This window comes from Alligator sinensis, unplaced genomic scaffold (genome assembly GCF_000455745.1).
Source record: "Alligator sinensis unplaced genomic scaffold, ASM45574v1 scaffold859_1, whole genome shotgun sequence".
Classification (NCBI taxonomy): Eukaryota; Metazoa; Chordata; order Crocodylia; family Alligatoridae; genus Alligator; species Alligator sinensis.
Genome location: NW_005842656.1, coordinates 556,547 through 578,696, shown reverse-complemented (window position 1 = coordinate 578,696; position 22,150 = coordinate 556,547). Strand labels below are relative to the sequence as shown.

The following is a 22,150-nucleotide window of genomic DNA, read 5'->3' as shown; positions in this document are numbered from 1 at the left end:
TTATGATCCTGAGTGGGGCTGTGCAGAGGCCATCTCCGAGGATATCCATCAGCAAGCAACTCCTTTGGAAGGTGTCACCTTCATTTCCCCCCGACTCACTCTCCCCATCTACTCTTTGTCATGCCACGTTGGTGGCCACAGCAAAAGGTAGTGTAAAATAGTGCTGCTCTATGGCAGTGGACGTCTGTTTGCCCTGCGCTGGGAGAGCACAGGCAGCTCCGAGCTTCCTGCATTTTCCAGCTGCCCTGGGCAGGTGCTCCAGGTACTTAAGGGCCCGATCCTGTGCACCCGGGGATTCTTGTGCAGGGTTGGCCCTTCAAAGCCTGGGAGTACTTGCTGGGCGTTCCCTGCTTGCTAAGATGCACCCTCTGAGTCTTGGGGACCTTGAGAGGCATGTCTCCATAAGTGGGGGAAGCCTGTGTGGGTCCCAGTGTGGATGAAAGGGACCCAGCGAATCCCAGTGCCCTGTGCTTCCATACTGGGACCCTCACGGCCCCGTGTCTCCATGCTGGGACATGTGCCAGGACCCACACAGACCCATGCTTCACACGGAGGCATGGGTTGGTGCAGGTCCTGGCAAAGAGATATGGGGTAGCGTGGGACCCAAGGAATTCCCCGCACCCTGTGCCTCCACCCCAGGACCCACGCTGACCTGGGCTTCTATGTAAAGCCTGGGGCAGCACGGGTCCCTGCGCGGAGGCATGGGGCACCGGGGATTCCCCAGGTCCCATGGTGCCCTGCGCCAACCTCTGCACAAGGTATGGGTCAGCACGGGACCCAGCACAGAGGGGTATGCGGACCCCCAGGCAAGGGGAACACATTGCTCACTGTCCTGCAGCAGGCCCCAGCCTGATGTGGCACAGTGGGTGACGTGTTTGGCCCAGGAACGCAGGCCAGCTGTGTTGGGACACGTCCTGCCAGAGCTCATGTGCTCTGTTTGGTGACATCTGTTGTCTCTGAGCGCCCGGTAGCCACAGCTGGCCATTCCCGATAGCGAGGCTATGCAGAGACAACACTTTCGAATGACTGCAGTTACTGAGGAGCAGCTTCTCTTTCTTGTTGACCTCAGTAGTACCCAGACTGTCTCTCGGAGGTAACTGCTTTGTTTCCTGTTGCTGTTCTTTTGTTTTACGTTATGAGTCATTCAGGTATGACGAGAGCAGTCGGTGCCATCTTTGCCACGCGACACGTTTTATTGTTGTCTCTTTGCCTGACTCAGCTTTCAGATGGCAAACAAAATACGTCTCGGTGGATGCCGTCACGCCCTTCTGGGACAGCTACGTGGCACCAGGATGGCTCGGGGCCCTTGGAATTTCAGTCAGGCCCGGAGCTCGCCTGGGCTGCGATGGCAGGTGGCAGCAGGTCGTCATGATTAACTATTTGCACAGTATAATGAAGGTTTGGAACGAAATGTCAGGCGCAGCCCATCTTGCAGCTTGATGCTCTCCAAATAGTTTAAGGGGGAAAGCTGACATTTTGTTTGCTGCCATAGCTTAATTTGTTTACGGAGAGATTTTATACTATTCTTATTTGAGACCATGTGCTCACGTGATGCGCACATGCGTGTGTGTGTGTGTGCATGCACATGCAGCCCCCCATCCCCCTCCAGTCCTGGCAAGGTGGGTGGAGGTATAAAGAGAGCCCTGCTGTTTTTACCCCTTTGCAGTAACAGCTCCATGTTTCTGTGCGTCTTCGGGTCGTTATCAAAGTATTTGGCAGATTTGGGGAGTAACCCCAGCGTTACCTGACCTCTCTTACAACAGGATTTTGTTCTCCACCTAGATCCCAGCATGGGTACCTGCAGTGACCCACATATACGACTTAATAACAATTCAGATCTTCCAGAAAGCAGGTAGAACGTGCTTCTCGGGTTCTGCACAAACCGCCCATTTCTGTGCTCGGTTTGGTGGGCTCTTCAGACAGCAGTGGTGGGATTTTTCCCAAATGCTTGATAAGAGCAGGGCCTGTAAATAAACTACGAGTGCTGTTCTTACATTGCAGCTTCTGTTTTGTTTAATTTTTGCCCAGGTCTTTCTATCCGAGGTGTGCAGGGTGCTCTACACAGAAAGGACAATCCCTTTGATTCAGACTCAGTATATTTGCCTTGCAAACAAAGGGTTTTAGTCTGGTAATCTGGGCTGTGTGAGTGAATCTCCATGTGCCTGGAGAGTGCCATGGAGTTCAGTGGGACTCCATGGGTGGGTCCCCGTGTGCAAGCATGTGTGGTTTGCGGTACCACAAACCTTTTTGTGGTGCCGCAAACTGCACACAGTGAATGTTCAAGTGTGTCCCGTATTGCAGATTTGCAGCATGGTTCCTAAATTCACTACATGGTAAGTAGCAACAAAACCCCCCAAAACTGGAGCAAAAAATGGTGCAATGCAAGCTCAACAAGCCTGTGCCAGTGCGCACAGAGGCCAGGCCATCCAGAGCAACTCTTCGGATGCCGGCCAGGCCTCCGTGCTGCCCCACCTGTGCCCCTGCTACTCCAGGCCACCAGGGAAGACTGCTGGGGCCAGCACTGGCACTAGCCCCAGCCTCCAGCTCTCCCTGGCTGCAGAGCCAAGAGGATCTGGGCAAGGGCAGTTTGCCCGTTGCGGGACAAATTGTCCCACAACGAAGTGCATGTGCAGGGGCATGCGCTGCAGCAGTTTGTGCGTGTCTGGACATGGCCCATGTGACTTGTGGAGGTGTGCAGATGGGATTGCAGGATGAGGGATCCTGTGTAATCTTGGGACAGCAAACACCTTGGAGAAGTCTGGAAGAGGAGGACAAAAGGATACAGCTAAAGTAGCTGGAGTGTTTGGTTCTGGGCTCTTGGAGGGAGAAAAATTTACAGAACTCGCTAGTCTTTGCTTTTGCATCACTCTTATTTTAAGTGCCGTTGCTATAGCGTAAGCATGGTAAGTGTTCTTAATTCAGCACAAGGTCTAAAAGAGGGCCAGAGGCGTGACAGCCTGATTAGCCCTCTCGCTAAGGTATTGCACCACCGCCCTTTTAGAAATGGTTTATTGAAGCTGCTCTTAGCATCCTGGCTCCCTGGTCCCCATTTGTGCGTGGCGTCTCACCTACCCTGGTACCCACCCACAGGTTAGAAATAAAGAATGGGAAGAGATGTCTTTTTTTAGGATCTTTCTTTAGGATCTTCTTTCGGAAAGGGATCTTGGAGTCATTATTGACTCCAGGATGAACATGAGCCGCCAATGCCAGACCGCAGCCAGCAAAGCCAACTGCACCTTGTCGTGCATCCAAAGATGCATCTCAAACCGGTCCAGAGAGGTGATACTCCCCCTCTATGCGACATTGGTCAGGCCACAGTTGAAGTACTGCGTCCAGTACTGGGCACCACACTTTAAAAAGGATGTGGCCTGCCCAGAGAGGGTTCAGAGGAGGCCACCTGCTCGGTTGGAGGGCAACAGGGCAGCCCCTATGAGGAGAGGCTGAGGGACCTGAACCTGTTCAGCCTCAGCAAGCGGAGGCCAACGGGGGATTTGGTGTCTGCCTACAAACTCATTAGGGGAGATCAGCAGCAAATAGGAAGAGCCCTATTCCCCCCTGCACCACCTGGGGTGACGAGGAACAACGGCCAGAAGCTGCTGGAGAATAGGTTCAGGTTAGAGACTAGGAGGCACTATTGCACTGTTAGGGTGGCTAGGATCTGAAACCAACTTCCTAGGGAAGTGGTCCTCGCTCCGACCTTGGGTAAATTCAAAAAGAGGTTGGACGAACACCTGTCTGGGGTCGTGTGATCCCAGCATGTGCTCCGGCCAGTGGCGGCGGGTCAGACTAGATGATCTGTTTAGGTACCTCCTGACCCCAAACTACTATGAAACTACGTAGACTATCTGTTCTTAGCTATGTCTGCTATGGTCCACTTGCTGGGCTAGGGCAGGGGCGAGCAGAAACGTGGGGAAGACGGCTGAGAGAGAAGGGCGTCTCAATGAAGAAGCAAAAGGGCCTCGGCGCTCTGTGCCAGAGCCTGAAAACTTGGTCGTCCACCTGCTTCGTCGGGACCGCGCGGCATGCTGTGTGGGGGGCACCGGAGGGGTCTTGTGAGGTCCCTTCCAGCCTTGCCGTCCGATGTTCCCGTAGCGTGTCCAGGCCCCGAGGGCAGCTCTGGACGGGCGCGGAGGAGAGAATTCACGTTTCTTTTTAGTGCTCTGTGCTGGGGTAATGGTGCCACAGCTTCTTAGTTTACAGTGCGATGGGGCTCAAAATGTGGCATGTACAGAGGTGTGCTCATGTGCGATTTGGGGGGATGGTTCTTTCTGCTGGCATGTGCGGGGGGTTTTTTTTTTGTTTTTTTTTTTTTTACGGTTTTACAAATCGGGATGTCAGTCATGTCCACTTTTCCTAGTTTTTGCTAGAGAACTTCTTGGAGCACATAGGCTAACTCTCATACTTAAAAAAGCATTTCCAAATTGAAGTTGTTAGCAATATAAGAAAATTAGGCTTATTATAAAAGTCCGCTCTCCAAGCAGCTAGCAGAGTTTTCTTTCATTCTCATTCTTTCTTTCATTCTCGTGCTCTTTCTTTCACTCGCTCACTCTCGTATTACTAATTTTCTGTCACCATAGAGCCTTCTACACTTGACAAGATATAATTTCTAATGGACACAAAAATCCAGTAAAATGTGAAGAAAAACCTTTTGGGCATTATTAATGTGTTATAAAGAATAAAAACCATAAATTGATTTCATCCTCTGCCGGTTGTCTGTAACAATAGTCAAGGTTTTTCAGAAGTGTAGAAGCTTCAGTTCTGTGGAACATTGTTTGAAATAGCAAAAATTGCAGGAAAAGCCCTGAAATTATGGGATCTTTGTTCCCCTCCCTCTTCTCTAATTGTCTCTCATTCTGTGACTTTTCCACTGGCCCTGCTCTTCGGCTGCTGTGAACTATCAAACGCTAATATAGACGATGAGGGTATAAAAAATGGGATTTGACAAAGGCAGCCATGTTAATTTTGTTCCATTTGAAATGCGGGGAAAATATCATCTGCCAAATGGAAAAGGACAAAATCACTGGGGAAAGAAATGTTCTTTTCAAGCTTCTAAGAGCAGTGACAATGCAGGGAAAACACACTATAAAAAGTAGACAGTTCCTATTTCAAAATTTAGTTTCCAGTGTTTTATGCATGATTCATTGTGCACAAATGCTTTTTTGGAGTCCTAAGTGATCAAACGCAACATGGCAGGTCTTATTCGGTCTCTGCTGTATTGCACTCGGGGTTGTGTTTTGTTTCTTTTTTTTTTTTTTTGGTTGAGCTACATGGCTGTTCTACTCGATCCTCAGTATAATTTTTGAATACATTCATACTTCCCTTATTTGCCTTTTTTAATGTCAAGCGTTGCACATAAGATGTTCTGCCGTTGCTATGCAACTGCTAAATCCAATATTTAATATTAATAAAAACTGAGTGGCATTAACATCAGTGAGAACAGTGGGCTAGCAAACTATGATTGTACAATATCCAAGCTGTAAAACTTGGCAGGGATTTTGGTGTGCTGTTGCATGCATGACAAGCTGTGGGGTATGCGTCATTGGCAGTTGCTATTTTAAGAGTGGCGAGTTTGGAGGCGAGTCTCTAAGCTCCCTTGATCCTAACAACAAAAAAAGTGAAAGGGGCTGAGGTTGGTTGGCTGGGTCAGGCCAGGAGCGGATGGTGATGGGTCGTCATCCATGAGTAATAGCGGAGGGGTCAGAACGATAAACGTGAGGGTCAAAACCCTGACTCTTCTGTTTTTCTTCCCCCAGGTCAGGTGGGTGTGCCCTTCCCCATTGTTCCTGCCACTTCCTGAAGCCTGCACTGGCTTTCTTTGGAGGCAGTACTGCTTGCCTGCCTGACAAGGTGCAGTTTGATGAGATCTTTTATTTCTTCTTTCCCTCCCCCTCCTTGCCTCTGATCTTTCTCCTCGCTCTCATCTGCATTTGACTGCGCCACTCTTGCCATTTTCCACTTTTGTTCCCCACCCTAGCACGTGTGCTAGATATTAGCATTATATTTGATGCTAGATGTGCTGCCGCAGATGGCATCGTAACCTGGCTGCGGCTTAGCCATCCAAGTAGCAGTAAATGGTAGAAGTGCTTCCAGGATCCTGCCTCGCACCTCGGATGTTGTCAGTGCTTCTAGTGTTGCGCTGGAGCTGTTGCCAGCATGTGATGGGCAGAGCGGGGCTGCTCGAGGTCTCCATTTGGACTGTGCCCGGGTGGTCTCGAGGGAAGGTGTGACATCGGCCGGGACGTGTATACCCCTGGGGAGCGGGCAGCCTTGTCGTTGCTTTCTGCCAGGGGATGCCATCAGCCTGAATTTGACCCCGAACTGCATGCAGGTGGTTCGCCTGCTCTTGAATCCTCCAGCCAGGTTCGGTAGCTCTGCAGTCACATTTCACCGTCTCGCGGAAGTGATCATCGTCTCTCACGGCTGTGTTTGAAAGGTCCGCACGCAGGAACCGGCCAGCTAACTACGCTCAAGGTGCTTTATAATAACGTGCCAGGTGAACCTGCTGGAACAAAGAAAAATATTCTTTCTTAATTTTTTCCCGTTTACAGTCATCTTGGGTGTCGCTTACAGCACAAATGTTTCCAGGCACGAGGGGGGTTGAATTGCCAGCGTTGTTTTAGTATAGTCCACGCACTCGCAGTGTTCACTTCCTTCTAGTACTATGTACTTGGTGCTGCTAAGAGTTACATTCATGACTTTCTGTTCTCGTACGGTGGCAGCAATGTAGGGAGACGGTCTTTTTGTGCAGAGGCTAAAATTGGCCTGAAATCCCCGTTCTGCTTTTAAAAAAATAAGGCATAGAGCATTGCAACTGAGTAAATCAGGCTCCCTGAAAACACAGAGTCGTGACGCCGACTGGAACATGCATTTCTCTCTCGAATGGGATAGGATTGCTGCAAACCCCGTCCTTTTCGAATCGTCTTTGTCCCCAAGAAATCGGGAGGCAGAATCAGTTTGTGAAGAAGCTGCCAGAGGGCTTGGCACCTTGGAAAATACACATTTTTGACATTGAACTTGGAGGCTTTAGTGAGAGCAGGTTTGGTTTTTAATTTTTTTTTTTTTAAAGGAAAGTGCCTGGAATTGCGCAGCGCATTGTGGAAGCTCAAACTTGCCTTTTTCTTATCATAATGATTTCTGTTAGTGCCCCCCACTGCTCTTTATTGAGCCCAGTTCGCTGTGAAAGTGCAGGGGTTGAAGCGGACCCAAGATGCTGTTGTGATGTGCCGCAGTTCAGTCCTCAATTCACCGTACATCTTGGGAGTACTAGGAGAGAACACGTTCAGATCTGTTCTGGGAACAGATAAATATAGACCTGCTATTGTAAATATTCTGGCAGCGACGTTCTTAATCTAGAAAGCTAACAATTCTTTTCTTTGCTTTTAGGGTTTGAAAGTATTCTAGAAGGGCTGTTTGGACCTGGATTATTAAAAGATCTCAGTTTGTTTAAAGGTATTCAATCTCTATTTTTGTGTCTTGTTCTGCATTTCTAATGACAGAAGCAACCCCAGCTCTGCCTCTAGAAAATGTGTGTTACCGTGGAGATTTATGCTTTTTCCCCTCCCCCAGGCAGTGCTCACAGTTAGTTTCATATTGGCTAAAATTACTAATGAGTGTGCGTTCATCTTTATGTAGCTGGCAGTGGATTTGGTGTTGCTTGGAAAAAAACAAAACAAAACCCCCCCAGTTTCGTTGTGTGTAGACCAAATGTGGGTAGTTTTGTAATCTGGGATTTAGAAATATGGCCGAAATCACACCTGCATCTGCAGAATCTAGGCAAGAATGTTGTGAAACAGGTATTTAATGTGGTGTTTCTCTCTGGCACCAGTTATGTTGTGTTTTATGAATATTAAGTAATTTGCTATTCCTCTGATTTACAGACTGTGAGCCCGAAGGTGTTTCTGATTGGTCTTTTGATGAAAATTGTCTTTTCTGCTGCCTGAGAAGAGAAAAAGTGAAGGTAATAATGCAGCTGTGTCAAGCTAGTAGTTGTGGAGTGTGTTTTTGCTTCTCCCAGTGACCTAGGTGTATAGTTAGAGGAAGATTTGCAACTCCCCCTCCACCCCCTCTCTGCCCAGTTGCACTGGGGGAGCCCTCATGCATGTTCCTGCCCACTGCGTGTTGTCTTCTCTGTAACTTCCCTGCGTGTGCGGTGTGCAGTGCTGTGGGGTTTTGATGTTCGTGTGTGCGAGCCCTTCTCGGTCGGTCGGTCGGTCGGTCGGAGAGGACGTGTAGGGGAGAAGGGCGTGGGTTGCCCGGCCCTTTGGAGGGGAGGTTGAATGGTGGCGCGAGCGAGGGACTGCCTTCACCTGCAGGATAGAAACGCAGACCAGGGTGACTGCAGGTCACGGCAGACCATCTCGTTGTGCGTCTGGGCACCGATTGCCTTTGTGGGCCACGTCTCTGGAATGAGAGAGTGGTCTGCGCGGCAGATTTATTTTTTTCCGTGTTTCTGACCAGGTCCCGGCCTGCACGTGGACTAACCGTCCGTGTCCACGCAGGGTGCTGGCAAGCCTTTTGTAAGCATGTTGTAGCCGTGCTTGCAGCGTGGCTCAGCCTGCAGTTGCTGCTCACGCCATGTGTACACACACGGTTACTCTGTTGTGTAGGCAGGAAAGCTCATCTGTGTCGGTGAAACCTAGTTAGCTGGTCCTCCCTGCTCCCACTCCTTCCTGTGCGAAGCTTACCATGTACTGTAATACACCCTGTGGGCTGGCAACAGGTTCCCCCCAGCACTTGAGCGTTTGTAAAACCCTTTCCTCTTCAACAGCTATTGCTCAGGACAGTGTGGCTTGTGCTAAAAGGAAATGCTGCGCTGGTTTTTGCTGTTGGCTCCTGTCTGCCAGTAGCCTGGGTGCTCACTGCATATTGAGCTCCCATTTATTTTTGCATCAAGCTTTTTACTGAGGCTCTCGGAGGAAAAAAGCATCGATTCTGAGCAGATTTCAGAGAAAGGCACTTTGTTTTCCGGTCAGAGACCCTGGCCAGCACAGTGAGCTCTGAGACTCGTTTGTGTGTCTAGAGTAATGCTCTACAACTGTGGGCACTGGTGTCATCTCCTGGAAAAAAACTTCATGGAAAAAAATCCTCCTTGCTGCAGTTCCATGGAAGCCAGTGGATTTTACACCAGGAAAGCTGCTTGTCCCTGTGGTCCAGAGCTGGTGAGAGGCCAGGAGAGTCCACTGAGCTCTGGGGTGTTGAAGCCGCTGAGCTGAGCCTATTCGCACGTTGGAGAGAGGCTGGTGAAATTTGGGTTGGCTGTAAGCACACAGTGCTGCAGAAGTGAAGGTCGAAAAGGTCTCGGATTGCTAGGCGAAGGCTAAATTCGAGTCTGCAATATGGTGTTCAGATTGGGGACAATCCTCTGCTTCCTTTCAGGCTGTAAACAGCCATTTGTTGAAAGCTTGGATTTCCCTGCTGTGTTGTGAACACACCATGCTGGGTTTTGGTTTGGGGGGTTTTTCCCCCCGGTATCCACACCTTCCCGGCTGCGCAGAGTGCTTGGTGGCTGTGTAAAGCAGCGCGATGGAGCTCTTCAAGTGCTGAAGTTAACGTGCGGCAAAGGTTAGCTCTCTGGGGGGCATTGCTGTGCCCGTTGTGCCACGGGGTGTGTTTAAGCAGGTGAGGGAAGCACGTAAACAAGGCCGCACCTGGGCTCGGGGGGTGCTGTGGTCCGGTTGGTCAAAGCAGGTTTTTAGAGACGGGAACAGCGTTGTGGTGCAAACAAAAGGGGTTCGAGCGCTGCAGGGACTCGAGGCTGCAAAGCGTGGGCAGAGGAGAGTGAAGTTGAGTCTGGCTGGCGCGGCAGGGAGAGAGTTAACGGGGCTGAGTGGAGTGTCACTCGAGTGCTTTCTTTCCTCTCCTTCCCGTGGAGTCTGCAGTGTTTCCAACCAGGGCTGGCGTTCTTAGCGCGTGCTCCTTGCGAGGCGTTCTGCGGTGCAGTTACCGCTGCACAGTGGATTTGTTCAAGTAAAATCTCCCTGGAGATGAAATGGGCACAGTTTCCCCCAGGGCAGCGCACATACCTGCAGCCGACGGCCGTCAGCTGAATTGCGCATCGCAAGAGCTGCCTTTTAAATTCCCTCCTTGCAGCAAAGTTGTGGAACTGCGTCTTCACCTGCTCCCCTTCAGGGCGCTGCAGGCTGCCATCTCCGTGACTTCTGTCACTCGTCCGTGCCCTGCTTAGGGAAGCAGGATGTCGGCTGGCCCCAGCACTGTGCAATCCCAGCCCCTTCCCCTTCCCCCAGCAGGTCTGTTTGCTCGGTTTAGCCGCATCCACTGGAAGGGAGCTTGGGGCGCTTGGTGCTAGTCCCAGAAGACTAGAGCGGTGTCATTGGCATTGCAGCCTGGAGCACAATGGCAGCAGCCAGTTCTTCAGCGCTTCGTGGGTCTGGTCTCTACCCCTCTCCTTTCCCAATCCACCTTTGATGAATTGTCATTGCCACCAGTTTGGTCTGTGCAGCAAGTGGGGAAGCGAACTGGTGCCCTAGCCTCCCACCAGCAGTGGAACAAAAGTAAAAAGTAGCGCGTCTGTCTTTGTTGGCCCATAGCAGTCATCACATCACTTAGCTGGATCAGGAGAGTCGAGGTCTGGGTGGTCCTGATCAGAGCTCTGTCAAGGCAGCGCCTGCCCCACTCTGCTCTGGGAGGTGCAGTCGGCCGCTTGCTTTCACAGGCAATCAGATTCAATCGCATGCATTTTTAAAAGGGAAGAAGACCGTCTGCTTCCTAATTGAAGTATCCTACCAAGATTAATTTATTGGTAGCCATCCCTTTGAGTTGGAGGGTGGAGCACACTAAGCTAATGTGCCAATTATGTGATATTCAGAGGGGAATACCATTCAAGTGCAGCCTAGCTTCGATGCATTGGAGAAGGGGCTGAGATGGTGAAATGTAAAAATGGGTGGTTATGAAATACGCAGCTAGGAAGGAGCAGGCTGCTGGGAAAGGTCTTGTAAACTTCCGGGGTGCTCGCAACTTGCCAGACTCCATAGGGGTGCACCCGGCTTCTCTAGAGCGTGTTAAAACCAAGTTATCATAGGGCCTCCCTGGCATCAGGCACCAGCTTCGGTGGTCAGGAGAGCAGCGTTATAAAGAACTGCTGCCCCGGCTGTGTGCATGCACCCCACACATGCGCACGGGAGGATACGTGCCTTCGCACCCCAGCCTCCTCATCCTCGTTGGAGTAAATGCGCAGTGTTATCGTGTGTAATCCATCTTGGCTCATTCTTACTCGACAATCTGAAGACTTTCTCAAAACCGAGTGTTGTCCCCCACCACCTTCATAGCCTGGTTCTAGTAGAACGTGAGAGATGATTTCACAAGTCTTTCACTTCGAGGAATGGGTGCAGTGCAGTTTGCATTCAGACTTGCCAAATAGCTTATTCCACATCGATCACTTGTTTGCAAAAATTCAAAGTACGCTTGTCGAAGGCGGTATCCTTAATAATTGGGATCATTGGCTTACCTATGACTTAGAAATGTTTGATAATAAATGGTTGCAACACGACAGCACTGCTTGAGACTTTATTAAGAACATTTATTTAATGTGAAATTAGATCATTGTGCTTTGCTACTTTGGTTTTAATTAGAGTCTGACACCCAATTTGGGGCTGGATGCTTTTGAAGAAGATTGGAGCGAACTGAAGAGAGAGCACCCGAGCTGGGGGGAAGGGAAGCTTTGGAGAACAGGTCCTTGAAGAAAGCTCGAGCGCTGAGCCTTTGCGCTCTACAGCTACACAATGCAAGGAAATATATAAAAAGAGGAATTAATTATTCTCATTAGTGGGTGAGAGCAGAACAAGAAATGTAGGAAGCTAAAGTGTACTTTAAATAACTGGTGGAATATATAGCATAAACGTAGCGTGAAGGAGAAGAAGATGCTAAGGGAAGTTATCCCTTTGGCGGTGATAGGTGTAAAGGCCAGTCCTTGCCAGCTCCAGTAAAATGACCTTAATGCATGAAGGTGAACGAAATGGCAGCTCACTAGCAAGCCACACCAGCCTGGCAGATGCTTCCTAAAGCACTTATCTTATTCCAAATTGCCTGCCCATGAATGGCAGTCCCATCCCCTTCGCTTCAGGAATGATTTGGTCATCAGACTCTGTGGCTCTGAATGAACCTTGAGTCCTTGGTGGAAGAGCGCGCCCGAAGGCTGGTACTCCTAAAGCACTGCTGCTGTGGATCCCATCAGAGCATTCACTCCCAGAAGAATTTAAATTGGCAAATGAAACATCTGCAAATGAGTCCGAATCCTGGTTTTGATGCTCTGGAGCTCTGATAGTTGTGGTGGATTTGTAGTGCATTTTAGACAGTTTACTATGCCCTGCGTGCTTCAGGATTATTTCTGGATTTTAATTTTAAAAATACCTCTGGCCCCTGAACTGTCAATTCTTATATTGCTTGATTGTAAAGCAATCTGACATGGACAGATGTAAATCTGACAGAGTCGCTTGTGGTAGAACTGCCCGCTCAGGTCAGGAGAGATCCTAATAGTCCTGCGTTAGAAAATAAGAAGAGCCAGCTTGGGTCAGAGCAATGGTCCGTCTAGCTCGGTGTCCTGTCTCCAGTGTGGCAGAAGTGGATGCTATAGAGGGAGAGCACTGAACCGGATAGCTCTCGAGTGATCAATCCCCTTCCTGCCATCCACCTCGTGGTGTTTGAGAGATGCCAGAGGAAACCTCTCCAACTGCTCTGTTCAACAGCCATTAAATAGATCGAGCCTCCACAAATTAATCCAGTCCTTGCTGGACCTGGCTCTGCTCTCTGCCTCCACCACCTCCCGTGGCGATGAATTCTACGCGTTAATGACACGTTGCGTAAAGAAGTACTTTTTCTTTTTGGTTTGAAACCTGGTGCCTGCTCGTTTCAGTGGGTGCCCCCTTGTTCTGGTGGTCTGGGACTTGGTGAACAGCAGTTCCCTCTGCACGTGGTCCAGAAGAGGATTTTGGAGGCCTCTGTCATATCCTCTCGCGTTGTCTGCATTAACACAAATTAATATGAACATCCCGTACTTTTTGTTTAATTTTTAGTGTTGAATGCACTTAGTGCAAGACATTGAGTGTTCTTGGCCCAGTTAAGTCAGAGTGGTTTTGAATTTGGAAAACCATTTAATGTCATGCTGATGTAGTAAAGCCCTGGAACTGGCTGCCTAGGCAAGTTGTTCGATCTTCTTCATTGGAGACCGGATTAGACGAAACAGCTGTCAGGGAAGGTCTACTTATTCTTGATCCTGCCACTGTGTAGAAAGATGGTCTAAATCAGGGGTTGGCAATCTCCAGTCCACAAAGGGATTGTATATGGCCCACAGAGTTGGGATGCTGGTAACATTTGGCAGCATTAGGTGGCAGGCTGTAGCTGCAGTAGTCCAGGAATGACATGGAAAAGAAGGTTTAGTTGACCCGATAAAAGGTATTACCAAATGTCTACTTGAGACATGTTAGACCTGACCACTCCAGCCTGAACTGAAGGGCATTTTGTGGGCTAAAGCTTGTCTAACATCTCTCCCAAATGTGTAGTTGATCCAACAAAAGATATCACCAAACAAACTGTGCTTTTCCCATTAATATTTTGGAATATTGAAGAGGTGGGACCAAAATGGACTTTATATGTGCTGTGTTATATGCTATCACAAAGCAGATCTAACAGCGTGGTTGGTTGTTTTTTTTTCATGCTCTTCCTGTTTCAAAACTTCTACTAACTTCCATTGCCAGGCAGTGACATCTTGTGATTTTAACTTTTGCTGGCAGAATTTAGGACTTGGGAGGTTGAAAGGGTGGGATAAAAATGCTACTAGGAAGAAGCTGGTGGAAAGGCAAGTGAACTGATCAACTGTGCTAAATTTAGATAAAAAAGTACATTTTGCTCTGAAACGGTCGCACCCAACCTATCCAGAGTTCGTTAGGTCAGCTCATAAAGAGGCTGGAATAACGGTGGTTCTGTTAATTAAAAAGCAGGGAAATGAATAACTGAGCTGAGAAGGAATTTGTCTGACTTGATTTTTTGTGGTCCTGAAAATGCAAGGGAATTCTGCAGAATGTCTGGCAGTGCACAAGGCTTAAGTTGGTGCTCGTGTACACGATGTTTTCTGATCCTAAACTTACCCATGGATCCAGCCTGGAAAATATGTAAAGACCTTATTTACTTGGGACAGCTACCTGTTTTCCTTGCACTTCCATAGGGGTGAGACTGCAGCTCCCTTTTTCCTGAAACAAAGACCCAGGGGCCCTTTAATCAGAGGTCGTGGAAGGTCCCATGATCCCAGCATCTTCTGAACCATTCTTTGTCTCTGTAGAAAGCCTTTGTAGCCCCCTAGTAACTTGACGTTATCCAGAACAGGTTAGAAAAAGCTATTGTGGTTGTATTTAATGCCTCACCTGTATCTGAGTGATGTAAATTATAGTTGTTTTATGTCAGTGCACGCTGCCACTGAACTGTATTTCTGAAGAGAGACCTGCTAGGCTGCGTCACTGTTCTCTTTTAATGGTATTTGATGTTCCCTAATTGCCTGGAGGAACGTAATCAGGAAAACTGAACTGTTCTGTTTTGGTGCATTTTCAGTTTCCTGTAACTCTGATAATGGGCAAAATGTGGGATCACACTGACAGGGACGAAGCCCTCTTCACTTGTGAATAGCTGGCTGGGACCACGGGTGAGTCAGAGCTATGCCTTCCCCACCGGTCCTTGGGTTTGAGCCAGAGGATGCTAGGTAGCTCGAGCAGGAGCTGCATGGGTGAACCGCTGTGTATCATGCCGAAGAGCTTCCTCTTAAAGAGAAATGAAAAATCACCTGGTCTCCTCTGGGGCTAGGGACAGAAGTAATGCGTAAACCGGTATAAGTGATTGGAAACCGGTTCAAATCTGTAATGCGAAAGAAGTTCAGTGCACATAGACCACTTTCCAAATGGCCAAAACCAGTTTAAGATAAAGCGGGATGGACGTAGTATTAGACTGAGCTGATTTAGGTTAAATCGGTTTATTGCACATCTGTCCCAGATCCCTTCTGGATTCAAGTTAACTCACAGTCCACCAGGGTCCCAGGATGCTTTGCACCTCCCCACTCGCAGGGTGGATGGGCTAGCTGGCCTCGGCTGTCTGCTCCAGCCCAGCAGGCAGGTGTGCTGTAGCGCCCCCCGGCTTCTGGCGTGGGACCCTGCAGACGTGTGGCTGCATTCCCAGGGTCTAAAGTGAATGGCTGTTCACTTGCTTATCGGTTCAATCTCCGCAGCTTAGACTAACCTGTGAAGATTGAATCGATTCAGCCTCAGGCTTCTTGACTATGCGTACTTAGCCTACGTGTTCGCTGCATAGATACTGCAGTGAGAGGCGCTGTAGAAACGCGAAGATGAGATTCAATTCTGGTTTAATAGCATTTTTTGTGCAAAAACATTTTTCCCTTCTTTTTTTCTTCTTGGTTTTAAACACAAAAAGGCGATTGTTAGGCTGGGGTTGCTTTATTGTAACCCCTGTGATTCTCAACCAGGGTGCTGTGGCACCCCGGGGGGCCACAAGATCCTTTTAAGGGTGTCGTGGGCTGCCACACACTACCACTTAGCCCTGTTAAGTGCACAAACACCTACGTATGATTCATTGCATAAAACCAGGGATTTCGTATCCATAATGTGAAAAGCATTCTGCCCTGCTGTGTCTTTGAGTTATTAGGAGCAGAAGAATTGCTCTCTTGTTTTTTTCGTAGTCAAAAAGCGAGTGAAAGCGCAGAGCCGGCCTTTTCCGAGGAGCGCCCCGAGTCTGAAAGGCTTGAGAGCACTGTCTTAACGCACTCTTGCTTGAAAGACTGTTGATCCTTCGTAACCTGGGCTAACATTTTTCTCTACATGTTGTCGTTTTTTTCTCACCCTTCTTCAATCCTGCATTACACTTCGTAACGTGCAAAGATAAGGCACATCTGTCGGTGTTTTTTTAAGAAGGTCTCAATGAAAAATAATTTTCACATGGAGCGATATGTGGCAGGCTTATTTTTCCACATGAATTTTTGTTCGTGGTGAAATTCTGGTCAACGTTTTCACTTAAATGGGTGTGAAATGGTTTTATTCTCATGCATGTGTGTGTAGTGCCAGTAGTGTGCCAGGGGCTTTGCTGATAGGGCTCTGTCGCAGTGCGATTACAGTTCAGACGCACTTTTTAGTGGGTGTGATCTAAAAGCGATTTATCTGCAAGTGAGCTGGTATCTTCTTTTGTGGAGGCTGACCGGTCTGGGTTGTCTTCAGCTCAGAAGAAATGCTCCCTGCGCAGCTCTGCGTCCTTCGGAGATCCTCATCAGCGCGGTCGCGTACCTTTGTGGGGAACACCTAGGCCTACCTGCTCGTCTCCCCCTCCCCATTCCTTAAACCTTTGGCACACCCAATTTCTCTGGCTTGTAGGGTTTGTCAGTCTGGGAAAGTCACCTTTAATGGGAGAAAGTGCTGCATGTGAATATAGAAACATAAGGGCTCAACGCCTGCATGGCCAGAGTCCCCAGTAGTTCACGTGCCATGAGACATGATGTGTGGTCTGCTCTGCCTGGCCATCCGTTCTCTGGGCTGGTTATTCAGCACAGCTCTGTTATGCCTCCCAGAGACCACACGCGCCACAGATGTGCTGAAACCCCCTCTTCCCACGTCCTCTGTGAACAAGTGGGTTGCAGGTTATGTGTAGCTGGTGTCTTCTGGCAGCTGGGGCTGTGCAGATGTGGAGAAAACCCCCCAAATGGCTGGGAGGGGAGCAGGGGCAAGCTGATCTGTGGCTGTACGATGAGAATTGTAATCTGTGCACACAAGAAGTAGATGTGTGGCCACAGGTGAGGTTATTTTAGTACCGGGAGAGTAAGCTACAGGAACAATAAATTAGAAATGAGTTTTACCCTAGTGACGTTTTTTGTGCTGAAACGTTCTGGAAGTCAAACAGCTGCTTTCAGTTGTGTTGTGCGAGGACTTGAAAGAGCTTGTGGCTCTTCTGTTTGTTCTGATTATTGGTAATATTGTGAATCTACAAGACTACTCCATTTAAAAGTTGCTATTGTGAGTCTTGACAGCCTGGCGCTGCACATACATAGTCATTCAGCGCTCGCTCTGCATGGACACGGTGCAGTATGAGGGGGCGAGGTGCGATTCTCTTCTGTGTTCTGTCCTCAGCAGCTCTTTCATAGAAAATTAAAAGTGCTCAGTGAGGACCGTGTGTTCAAAAACCAGGTTCTTGGCCAAATGCAAGGTGAAACATTCAGCTTTTTCTCCTTCCTACGCAGCTCACATTTTCTATAGTGCTGTTAAACTTGAAAGAGGACTAAGAAGTCTATTTGGTTTTGCATTTAATATTTTAGCCTTGGTGACACATTGCATTTTGTGCTTTTATTTATCTGATACGGGTTTTGATGTAAACCTGAAGTATCAAGACAATTCTACTGGCTGTTGTAAAATGCTCATTGTGTACATACTTTTTAATTCTTTTTTTTTTTTTTTTAAAGCGATGCTAGCTGCATGTGATTGATTTATGTGGTGTGAGGAGGGGGAAAAAGATCTTACAAACATGTCATTAAATATTTTTGCAGGAACACTTAGTCAGTCTGGATGAGCCAGCTTCGGAAGCTGGGCAAGAAGCTCTGCTTAGACAAGAGCAAGCAAAAATCATTCGGTTCGAGAGGCAAGCGGAAGAGTTCCTCAATGCAGTCTTTTACAGAAAAGGTTGGTTTCGATGACCAGGCAGTGTCTCTATTCTGCCCTTTGCATGCAGCGCGGGTGTCGCAAAGATGAGCTCTTGAGCTTTAGGCATATGTACAGTCTTTTCAAATGTTTGTAGCCCTCTGACTTTGAAAGGGGCAGTGGTTGGATCTCTGAAGATGCAGTCATTTGCCCCATATCACGTGCGTGTGTGAGGGGGGGGAGAGGGGGCACCACCTCTGCTCTCAGAGAAGCACTTGGGTTTTTGCAGTGTTCAAGGCATGCCCAGCGGCGACGTCCCTCTGAGCCACTGCTGATTGAGTGGGGCATTCAGAGGCGTAGGAGAGGAGCAGAAGAAATGCTAGTTCGGGGGTCCATTCCCAAGCAGATTGCTTCTCCTGAGGGCAGCATTGTTAAACAGTGGTTCTCCAACTGCAGCTGTTGGTGACTTCCCGGTGCTTAGAGAACTGTGCGTTTGGGGTCTCAATACGATCAGTGGAATCAGAGCTGAAAAATCAGTGCAGCGAAACATCTGGAGGGTGACAGCAGCAGCCCAGCGCCGGAGAACCCTGCATAGCTCTGCGGTTGGAGGCGCGCAAGGTTTGCCGTCTTCCTTAGACCTGACGCTCACGCCAGCGCCCTCTGCCAACAGGGGAACAGGATTCTGTAGGTTGCCTCCAAACATGCCTCGGATAGAAGTGCCGTGTACTTATCAGCATAACCCATATGGGCAGAAATCTGCTAAGTCAATCATTCCAGCCTGGCTGTGGCTGGGGGGGCAGTGTAAGGCCTTCACTTTACAAATTAGAAATTGCTGTAGCCAAGCCTCCTCCTGTCCTTCCAGTGACCAAAATATTTAAAGGTGTTTTACATAGATAACAGTATTTTAGCACCTCCTTTATGACTAAAGATGAATAAGGATGAATTGTATACGATGATGTATTGCATAAGATACACAAGCATGTGGGGTGGTATGAGGGATAGTTATTGCCTTACTATAGTTACAGTTGAGATAACATTTTCATCCCAACTCCCCCCTTTTCCTCCCCCTTTTCAGCAGTTTTCTGTTTCCTTTAAAGGTAAAAATTGCCTTTTGGGTTTAAATTTCTCATGTTCCTTCTCAATCCAGAACGGATTTGTGTAGGGGGGCGAAAGCGTGTGCAGAAAATATGCTTTAACCCCTTCTGCATTAGCACAGTTGGAATTAATTGTTAGCCATATAGCAATGAAAGCCAATGTCTTTTCATCATTTACATTTTTGAAAGGTCCATTACTTTGGTGTAAGTAGCGTTGAATTGAAAGCTTCACACATGGCTGGTATGAAGGGCTGTATGAGGAATGAACCTCCTCCTAATTTTGGGAAAAGGCTTAGTGAACACAAATCAAGCATTAGCAAATGAAAGGTGTGCTGTGACTTTGCAAGGCACCTTTTTAAATAGATGCAAGACCCTGGAGTGTGGACATCCAAATAGACTGGTTAAGCAACGATCATTTAAACTAATTTCCTTTACATAGGGCTTAGTTTTCCTCTGCAGCCGAGCTGTGCTTGGCTCATGGTTAGGCCTGGAAGCTCCCCAGAAAGTCTGTTGTGGTTCCCTGTGCTGCTCTGCCAAGCTTTTGCTGCAGCTGGATTAATTGAGCAGCTGGTTTAATTGATGCCACTGCCATAGGATTGCTAGGGACCTCCACACCCCCAGAGAGTGGGAATGGCAGAGCTGCGAGACTCTTGGCCAGGACGGTGCTAGACAGCTGATGCTGACTTGGCTCCATTGGGTTTAAACCAGTCGGAGGAGTCTGCCTCTGGAAACAGACTTTGCCCCCAGTAACCTGGAGCCTTGGCACAATGGAGGATCCAGCCCATCCTCTGACTGTGTGTCTGCGATGGCATGCATCTTCATTTCTGTGGTGGGAGGCCGCACAGCTCGAAACGAGTAATGGCATAGTTTCCATACAGGTGCAGTAAGTTAATCCCACATATTTCCCCCAGCTGTGTGTCTGTAGCAGCCAGACTGGAGTTCTTTATCAAATATTCATGAAAACTCCAATAAACATAGAATATTTTTTGTCCCATGGTCCTCAGTTGTCAGTTCTTTTTATCCTGTGCCAGGACAGTCCCTCCTCCTATTGATCTAATGAAAACCAGACTAGTTTTTTCTTATTACTTTAAAACCTTTTCATTAAAAATAAAGTAGATGGAACGAGGGTATTAAGGTTTCACAGCTCACATGATTTGCTTTAGACCATTTATATAGAGTTGATAAATATCTGTAAAATGTTTCATTTCTAATTATTAGGTAGTGGAAGCCAAATGAAATGCCTGGTTGGTTTTAAGAGAGACTGCCAGGGTACGTTATTCCTAAACATTTAATACTCAATTGTTTGCAAAAATGCTCTGAATGGATCAGATGCTGTGTAAATGCTATGCATTTTATTTGTTAGCTGGATTTTTTTCAGGGCAGACATGAACAAATAGCTGAATCTAATTCCTCATCACGAGTTAGTAAGATTATTTTGAGCCACTTCACCTATGAATCATAGAGAAGCAGGGCTGGCAGGGACCTCCAGAGGTCATCTAGTCCAACCCCTGCCCAAGGCAGGATCAGCCCTGTCTAAACCGTCCCCGACTAATCCATTGTCCAACCTACAGTCAGCCCTGACAACACATCAAACCTGCCACAGGGAAAGCAGGGGGACCGCGGTGGGCAATGTCCTGCTGCTGCAAAGGTCGTTAAGAAATGCTTGAGAGATCCCAAGAGAAGGGCCCCCACTGCAGAGAAAGGCAGCCCCCCAAGTCTGTACCAGTTTGACCATGGGGTAAAATCCCTTCCTGACCCCAAATGCAGCATCAGTCTGAGCCTGAGCGTGGGGGCAAGACCCTCCAGCCAGGACCCTCCGGGGCTGAGTCCCAGCAGGAGCATTGGCACAGCCCAGTCTCCATCCCCAGCCAGGGCTGCAGCCAGTGCCCGCAAGCATGGGAAAGACCCATAGATGAAGATGGGCATAACTATGCCTAGGTCACCCCTGGCTACGGGCTACCCAACCTCTTTTCGAACCCCTCCAATGGTGGAGAGACCACATCTTCCCTGGTGTCTCTCCCATGGGCTCCCCGCTCTGGCAGCGAGGAGGTGTTTCCTGGTCTCCAACCTAAACCTGCTTTGTTGCAGCTTCGAGCCCTTGGTCTGCATCCTCCTCGCTGCAGCAGGAGTGAAGACGTGCCTTCCCTTTTCTTTATGGCAGCCCTGCAAGTATTGCAGACTGCTCTTATGTCCGCTCTTAAGCACCATTTCCAGAAGCTGAACAAGCCCAGCTCCGCCAGCCTCTCCTCGCAGGACTTGCCTTCCAAGTCCATTATCATTTTTGTTGCCTGTCTCTGGACTCTCCCTAAATTCTCCACGTCCTTCTTAAAACGTGACTGGAGAGCGAGGGTCTCCATAGCTCCAAGGGTAACTTTAGCTTTTTTTTTGACACATTTGACTTCTTTCCCTTTATTTATTGAGGAGATGGATCCCAACCACTGCCAGTGCCACAAGTCTGCCATGGGGGCTCCAAGAGCTTTGGTGGTCTTTGGCCCTTTCCTGCACACCCTTCAGCGTGCTGTCTGGGAAGATTTGAGAAGCGGGGAGGCTCTCACCCCAGCTGAGAAGAGCCTCTATGGCTGCTCTGTTACAGGCCTCGCTGGGCCTTTTTTATATATGAAATAGACCTACACTTTCAGGAGACGCATGAACGTTTGCTATCTTTATTGGACCAGCTTCCAGTTTGGGAATACAGAAGGTATTGCCAAACATATTTCCTCTGCCACTAGGGCTGCAGCAACACTATAATGACACTAAACTTTTACGTTCCTCTTAGCCTGTGGGCAAACTCGTGGTGTGCCCCGCACTCAGCAGTAGCAAACTGCCACTTCAGCGGAGGGCAGGCTCAGTGTACAGAAATGCATCAGACCTTTACATGCTCCATGGAGCAGTTTATGCTGTCGTAGCTGTGTACGATTACCAGCTGCAGCGGTGTAGTGCCTTTGACTTGCACAAATGAACTTCACAGGGAGGAAGATGGTGGTAGCATCTCTTTGCTTATTTAAAGTTAGCTTGGGGTTTGCTTTAGACACCGCCCTTAGAGAAGTGGAGGATACAGGGCCCTTGCTCTGCTTGTGACTTCACGTGCAAGCTCTCACACAGCTCCGCAGATGTCCGTGGCACTTCAGAGGCACATACAAAGGCCCTCTCTTGCTCCAGGAATCGATCGTAATTTAGTGCACAAGGTGACAAAAGGTAATGGGAGGAGCAAGTCTTTCAAACAGGCATGCCTTGAAATGTGCTGTGCATCACATTATCCACCTGCCCTTTGATCTAGGAGCCCCAACACATTGTGGCCTAGGCAGATCGCTAAAACAGGTTGCAGATATTAAGGGTGAAGCTCAGTCCTCTGATAACTACCCGTTCCCTGGCCAGATGAAGTGTAGGGAGGGGTCTGAGCAGCCGTGGCAGGACCCCTCTGAGATG

General features: G+C 48.6%; 1 protein-coding gene across 1 annotated transcript in view; it reads left to right on the top strand.

Annotated features, from left to right (window-relative positions):
• LCOR (ligand dependent nuclear receptor corepressor) overlaps positions 1 to 22,150 on the top strand; it is a 56,571-nt gene that overhangs the window by 17,431 nt on the left and 16,990 nt on the right. Inside the window, exons 2-6 of the mRNA XM_025215613.1 lie at positions 5,754 to 5,758; positions 7,384 to 7,449; positions 7,878 to 7,957; positions 17,540 to 17,672; positions 19,943 to 19,993. Coding sequence (XP_025071398.1) covers positions 5,754 to 5,758; positions 7,384 to 7,449; positions 7,878 to 7,957; positions 17,540 to 17,672; positions 19,943 to 19,993 — 335 coding nt within the window. The remainder of the gene's footprint in view (positions 1 to 5,753; positions 5,759 to 7,383; positions 7,450 to 7,877; positions 7,958 to 17,539; positions 17,673 to 19,942; positions 19,994 to 22,150) is intronic.